This window comes from Miscanthus floridulus, chromosome 16, assembly GCF_019320115.1.
Source record: "Miscanthus floridulus cultivar M001 chromosome 16, ASM1932011v1, whole genome shotgun sequence".
Classification (NCBI taxonomy): domain Eukaryota; kingdom Viridiplantae; phylum Streptophyta; class Magnoliopsida; order Poales; family Poaceae; genus Miscanthus; species Miscanthus floridulus.
This window is the reverse complement of record NC_089595.1, coordinates 46,142,732-46,150,054: the sequence shown is the minus strand read 5'-3', so window position 1 is coordinate 46,150,054 and position 7,323 is coordinate 46,142,732. Positions and strand designations below refer to the sequence as shown.

Below are 7,323 nucleotides of genomic sequence, written 5' to 3'. Positions count from 1 at the left end.
CTAATCATATTTTATTTATAAATATTTTGATATCATTTATGCCAATTCAACTTTAACTTGTAAATACAAACTGACATGTGAGAACATCTAATCAAATTTGATATGTGTGATTAGACTAAACATATTATAATTTTGAAACATATTTATGTTAGCAACTAGTCATGTTAAAACTTATTTGCAAAAGAGCATTGTATATAATTATGTTGCTTTTATTTATAAAAACTAGTTGCATGCATATTAATCAAATTAATATTTAAGCATATATATATAAGTCACTTCAGATGAAAAATGACGACACTAGCGCAATTGGAACGTATATCACATCGATACAAATCTAACACAATTGGAACAACTCGACACAGACTTAAAACAAATATACGACGACAATATTATGAACTGGTGGTAATTTTGTAATTACCTTGTCTTCATCCTTTGGCCTCCCATATAGCCACCACATGCCCGTGGCAACAACAGTTGCGCAGGGGCGGCTTGACTTGTTGCATGAAGGAGAGGATGGTCAAGCTAGGCAGTGCGACGGCGATGGCCATGGCGAGAGGAGGAGAAAAATCTAATTTACTATATGAGGGATTTCCCAAACTAGATGCTCCTCTCATGGTAGTTTTGATGTGCTTTACCCAAGGGGTTGGTATATATTTATAGGGAGAAAAACTCCCCACATCTACATCAGCTAGCGATATAGTACTAATTGATGTTGCACCCTCCATATTTACTAATGGGCCTAAATAATCATTAAAACCCATTAGTAAATAAATGCATGGCCCTTTAGGATTTATTAGGATTATTGCACATGGGATTTGAGTGTTGGAAAAAATAAGAGATTTATTATTTTCAGAATTAATTAATTTCGTGAATAAAATAATTCTAGAAAAGTCTAGAATTATTATTTAAGCCGCAAAAAATACTGTGAAAGCTCTGAAAATTCGGGGAAAATTCCCAAAGACATTATGAAACATGAGAAACCCAAATAAAGTATTTGGAGCCCATGATAAAATAATTTGGAGCATCTAAAAATTAAATTATGCTCAAAGACAAGTAGGAACAAGTTCCAGAAAAAGATGGAAAATTTCCTGAGAAGTTTGTAGAGATTGATTGACGGGTGAGGAACTAAAATGAGTGATTTGCATTACAAAGAAAAGATTTTAGGAAGCTCCCAACAAAAACTTGAGCCGAGAAATAAAGTATTTGATTGTAGAAAAAGATAAAGGCGTGTCGGAGAAGGAAAATCGACCTACTAATGTATTTTAAAAACTTTGCTCACTCTCGACACACAAAAAAGCAACAAGCAAACATCACATCATCCAAAAGCCCATCAAAATTAGAAAACTTTAAAAATTCACATTTTTCTATAACTAAAGTTTCGCTACCTCAAACTAAACTTGGTAAATTTTATCCAAATATTAAAATAATTCATTTTATTTAGTGTTTTCTATGTACAACCCAAAATCAAAATTTTTGAGGTGTGACATATATGAGGAGTATTGTTTCATTTATAATACGAGGAGTATTGTCTTATTCATATGTGAAGGTCATTCATTTATTTTATATCATGTCCTTAATTTCTTTATAGAAATTTTATTGGATTAATAATCTTATCATGAACCTTTTATTTATAATAATGACAAGTTTTCTTCTCTGATTAAATTGATGTCTAATTAAACTGTAGTTTGAATGACATGTGCTGTGATTTATTCTCACCCCTTTATATTTGTAGGTGCTTGATTTGGATGCTTTGCTTGAAGGGAGGGAATTAGCGGCACATCTTCACTGTTTCACACACTATTAGAGATAATAACGATGTTTTTGGCTTGCTGTGATAAACTGGTTTATCAGTCATGGAGATCCTTCATGTTTTCAAAAAACATAGTGATGAAATTTATCTTAATCATAGTTATGTTCTTGTGGTTGCTTCTGCGTTTTACTTTGATGAAGGGGTTTTAATACCGAGTTTTCATGCTCTCGCACGTGGGAAGAGACGTTAGTAACATCTTGGGTTTTTTTTGGCACCTGGGGTGTGGGTGCTGTTTTGCGGGCATCGCGTGATCGGCTATCGGTTGCGTAAAAGAAATTGCGATGGCAAAACCCAATTCTGCAATTAATATTTCCATGTTCTCGTCAATCGAAGGGGCTTGACCATAATAAGTGCGTGTGTGCCATATATTTAGGGGGTGTTTGAATTCTTGGCTAAAGTTTAGCCCTTGTCACATCGGAAGTTCGAATACTAATTAGGAGGATTAGACATGAGCTAATTATAAAACTAATTACAGAATCCCTAGGCTAATTTGCGAGACGAATCTACAAAGCCTAATTAATCTATCATTAGCAAATGTTTATTGTAGCACCACGTTGTCAAATCATAGACTAATTGGACTTAATAGATTCGTCTCGCAAATTAGCTTCATCTTTGCAACTAGTTTTATAATTAACCTATGTTTAATACTCTTAATTAGTATGAAATCGGGCCTTATTTCACAGGAAGAATGTTTAGTTGCCATCGTAATAATTAATCTCTTCAGCTGACCATCCTTATCAGCTAGAAGAAAATTACAGTATTTATCCTCGCCGAGGCTGGACCATATGTCTGTGGCTCCATGGCTTCGTGATGTGTGGTGACAATTGAGAGTGACTGCAGCCGTGTCTTCCTCGTTCTTAACGATTACCAGCCAACTACACCTGCACTGATTCAAAACACACACACAGACACACCTGCACTGCACATGCATACAAGAGGTGTTCTGGCCGAACTCCATCCGACCACCTTAAATTCGGCGTGAACCATGACACAGACGCAAGGGAGAACCGGTACATCGTTGAACGCATTCATAGCTCAACTACCATCTCCTCACCTGCCATTCCATTCCGTCGATCTTCTCGTATCCTCGTCTCCATGATGCTGACCAGGGAATGGCACACGCAAGAAAACTCTATAAATCGAGGAGCAACTCCTGTGGGATGTGTGCAGGTATATATCCAGAAACCCAGAACTGAGCACAAGCAATGAGTTACCTCCTCAAGAGCAGGAGCGAGCCAAAGCTGAAGAAACAGGCGTCTTCAGATGAACAGCAGGCAAAGGTCAGACGCTAGGCTCAGCCGCTTACATTACATATATACTATAGTAGAGCAGCATCGTTTTTGTACAGAATAAAACGGTGGTTAACTAAAGTATAAAATCTTCATCTCCTTTTCGGTGAAAGTAAGAACTTCCGCAGGAAATTCATTAGTGCGCACCTTACAGAATACAGAAATGGTCTTCAGTAACTCTAACTCGTCGATATGGACATACTTATACAGATAAATGAGGTACGGGAACTCCTGGGTGACCTGCCAACAGAGATGCCAGGCTTCTTGACGGACCCCACCATCCGCCGCTTCCTCCGTACTAGAGACTGGAGCACGGTGCAAGCGACCAAGGCTCTCAAAGAAACTGTCAAGTGGAGGCGTCAGTACAGGCCGGACAAAATCCGTTGGGTAAGTCAGTAGCCGTATATTATTGGATATGTATATTGCCTTACTGAGCTGGCCTGGGAGTGTATATTTCTTTGACGTTTGGAATTTAAGATCAAATTTGAACTCGTATGATTCGACCCAAATATATAGGCACAAGTTTATATTGTTGTAAAAGGTCACTGTTATGTATTCTTTTGTGTTTATGTTATCTTTAGTCACAAAGAGCAAGCTTTTTCTTGAAATTTATGTCAGGAAGACATTGCTGAAAGGGAGCATTTGTTGAAGAAAGCGTATATAGCTGACTACCTCGACAAGAATGGGCGAACTGTGATGGTAACAATGCCGTCAATAAAGGTCAGTTTTAGTAGCTCATCTAGTTGTCCAAAATAAATATAGAAATCACGCACACAAACATTTTCCAGTAAATAAAATAAAAAATATAAAAGTGCGAAACATATAGCTTTAATAGAGTAGATACATTTTTCCTATGCAGGCTAATATGAACAGAATTTTTGTATTAATTCTATCAGCTTTGTTAAAGTAGTCGGTAAGTACTAATGGTACTTTTAGGAATTTTTCCTTCTATTTTTTGTGGTCAATAGAATTTTGTGTACTAATGGTACACTTTCATCTCAGCCATGCTATGAAATACCCCAGTATGGATGACAACGGCAATATCCATGGACAATATCACATCCATATCAAACTAGCACAGATGCACAATTTCAGAAATGAAACGCAAGAAGTAAATCTACAAGTTTAGCTCACAGACTATTTGTTTAGAACACTGAACTTTTTGCCTATGACAATTCCATAAACCTCTATTAATTCTAAGTGATGTTCCTAGGACAAGCTAGTACTACATTAGGATTGAGGAAAACACTAGGTAAAATACAGATGAAGATCCATTTTCAGAAGGTGAAATCTTCTAGATGTACCACTGGTCCACTGTATATGAGTGGTTCAGCAGAATTCAGGGTTTGCTTACCTTATCTGACTTAGAAAGAGAACACCTATAATAAAAAAAACTATTGCAAGACAGCTAGAACTTCTATATGGAAGAAATTAATGCAGGAAAAAAAGTTAGTATCAATCATTTTATTAAGCCCTGAGAAAAACCTGAATGAGGTGTCACAAAAGAAATGCACCAAAAATAATCATAATACTGTCACATAATTAGTAGGATTTCACATACTCATCAATTCTTTCATGCCTAATGATGACCACTTCCTTGAATGCATGCTCGTTTGATCTGCATAAAACTGTATGAGTGAACATCATTTGAATTGTGATTTTGGAATGATAAAATGGCAATAAATCTGCTCAGTTAAAATGACAGTACTAATTTGCTAATATGCCTTGTACTTCTCGCATTAGAAAGAAGTGGACACAAATCCCTTGTGCTTCACAAGACGAGTGCAATTGATGGTACTACTTCACAGCTCATATGATCCAAATCAAAGAGAGATTGTTTAGATACATGGAACACGAGGAAGGGATGAAGGGACAGTGACGGTTAGAAGGAGGAACGAACAAGGTAATTCAAAACTAATGACCAACTAAAACCTACTTATCAAAAACTATACAAGATCTATCTAAATGTGTACTATTGTTTTGCTAAGTTTTGCTATCACTAACACAAGAGAGTTATGCAACCTAGATTTTAATCCTATCAAATAACCTTACAAACTAGACTAGAAAAGGTAAGCATATAACCAAGAGATGCCATTAAGTATGGAAGTATAAATGAGGTCGAGAATGCAAACTCCCGTTGATGGTCGATTTTCCCAAGGTATCAAGAATATTGCGCTGCCCACTAGTCCTCGTTGGAGCCCCTCGCAAGGGCCAAGCTCCTGGCCGGGTAACTCCGTGGATAACCCCCGGGTCTTCCCGTGGTAACTCCTAATTTTTTATGACGAGATGGTTGCTTCACCAAACAACTACCTCTTTCTCTTAGCTTCTTGTCTCTCCTCCATGTCATAAAAAACACTACGTGGCATTGCATTAGATAGTCTTTAAGACTGCTGATATGTAGCAATGTACTTGCCTTTAGTAGATTTTATTCTGCCTTTAGTTGCATGAGACAGTCTTTCGGATCTGATTGTGGAGTTTGGATTGGATGTTGTCAACATTAGTGCCTGACAGCCTGAGTACCCTCGTGGGGTTGGAAGGAGGCCACAATACTGACGTCACGCTCGACGTCCACAATCACTTCCCAATACCAAAGCAAAAAGCCTTAATATCGGGCATATGAAATAACATTAAAATGTTTTGTATAAAGAAATATGTATCTTATATGTTTTGGCATCATTTTCTTCAAACATCATGCAAAAAAATTTTGATACTAACTTTACATTTGGGAGATCATACCAATGTCCGGTAGGGATTTCTTAAATTTGAAGAATAGTTTTTTACTTCTTTGTCCATAACATATATTTTGCTAATACTAATGCGTGTTCGAACAGAGCTTAGTTCCAGCGAAGGAGGAGGTCAAACTACTAGTTTACAACTTGGAAAGTTGTACCATGAGCTCAGAAAATGCACAAGAAAATATTGTTTGGGTAGTTGATTTCAGTGGATGGACAGTATCAAGTACTCCATTGGCGGAGTCACGTCAATCAGTGCACATAATTCAGAACTATTATCCAGGGTTGGTAGGAGCTGCAATTCTTTGCAACCCTCCAAAGATATTCGAATCCTTTTGGAAGGTACAGTATTCCCGAAAGCACTACTATACTCTTCTAAGTTTAACAACACCATTCATAATTCAGATATAGGTCGTCAAACATTTCATAGAAATAATAATATATTAATTCATTAACTGTATTGTCAATGTATATTGTGTTTTATATTTTTATGGCATATTACAATGGAATTAATGTCAAAGACATGTTCAATGGATAATTTGTTTCTTGAAAAGTTTATATGTTCAGAATGGTATGCTCGACCCCAAATACTGATGAGTGCACTCAGTGCACATGTAATGTACATAGTAGTACTTCTATTGTAGGTTCAGTTGAATATTGGAACTGACACTGTACCCTTGCATCCCTGAACTGTGCTTTCCAGAACATCTGCATGCCTTAGTTCTGAAAACTTGCTTTTGTAGATACTAAATTACTTCATCGGGCCAGAGCTGAAAGAGAAAGTGAAATTTGTCTACACTAACAATTCCGAAAGCCAGAGAATAATGGCTGACATGTTTGACCTGGACAAGCTGGAGTCTGCATTTGGTGGCCGCAACACCTCTGGTATCGACATTGTCAAGTATTCTGAGAGAATGCAAAGAAGAGATCAGACTAGGAATCTTCATATTCGATAAAAGCAAATGGAAATTCCTCTTCATACATACCATTGCACTTGCACAGTTCGTCTTGTCGAAGTGTACAAGAATTCTACTCTGAGCAGCAAAGACGGGAAGACGAGATTGAAGCCTTGTCTTTACTTTATATATGACCTTAAGAAACTGTTCAAAAAACTTAATAAATTAAACTCGATTACTATGGAATTCTTGGAGGTTAAATCATAACAGATCAGGATGATTATGATGTCTGGTCGATTAGCTCCGAATGATTGGGATACCAGATTCTGAATGATCTGTGTATTATATATGAGATGTCATGAGAATTCGTGGGCCATCCAAACTGTCAAAGTTCTAGATAGCCGGCTATGACCTTTAGCGTCTCATTTTTTTCTACAGACTAAGAAGCAATGATGGGTTAAATAGCAGCTTAAGCCATTTAGCGGCTGAACAAAAGACATGTGAAACATTAGGGAATTTAACATATATATAAACATAAAAGATGAACTGGATATTACAAATACCAACAAACCATTCATAATCTCACAAACATATCA

At 36.8% G+C, this 7,323-nt stretch overlaps 1 protein-coding gene across 1 annotated transcript; it reads left to right on the top strand.

Annotated features, from left to right (window-relative positions):
• The first annotated feature begins 2,954 nt into the window (after positions 1-2,954).
• On the top strand, positions 2,955-6,973 carry LOC136513604 (uncharacterized). Its single transcript, XM_066507573.1, has 5 exons — positions 2,955-3,090; positions 3,310-3,486; positions 3,718-3,819; positions 5,931-6,173; positions 6,575-6,973. The coding sequence occupies exons 1-5, from the start codon at positions 3,016-3,018 to the stop codon at positions 6,785-6,787; spliced, it is 810 nt and encodes a 269-aa protein (XP_066363670.1). The 5' UTR covers positions 2,955-3,015; the 3' UTR covers positions 6,788-6,973.
• The last annotated feature ends 350 nt before the right edge of the window (positions 6,974-7,323 follow it).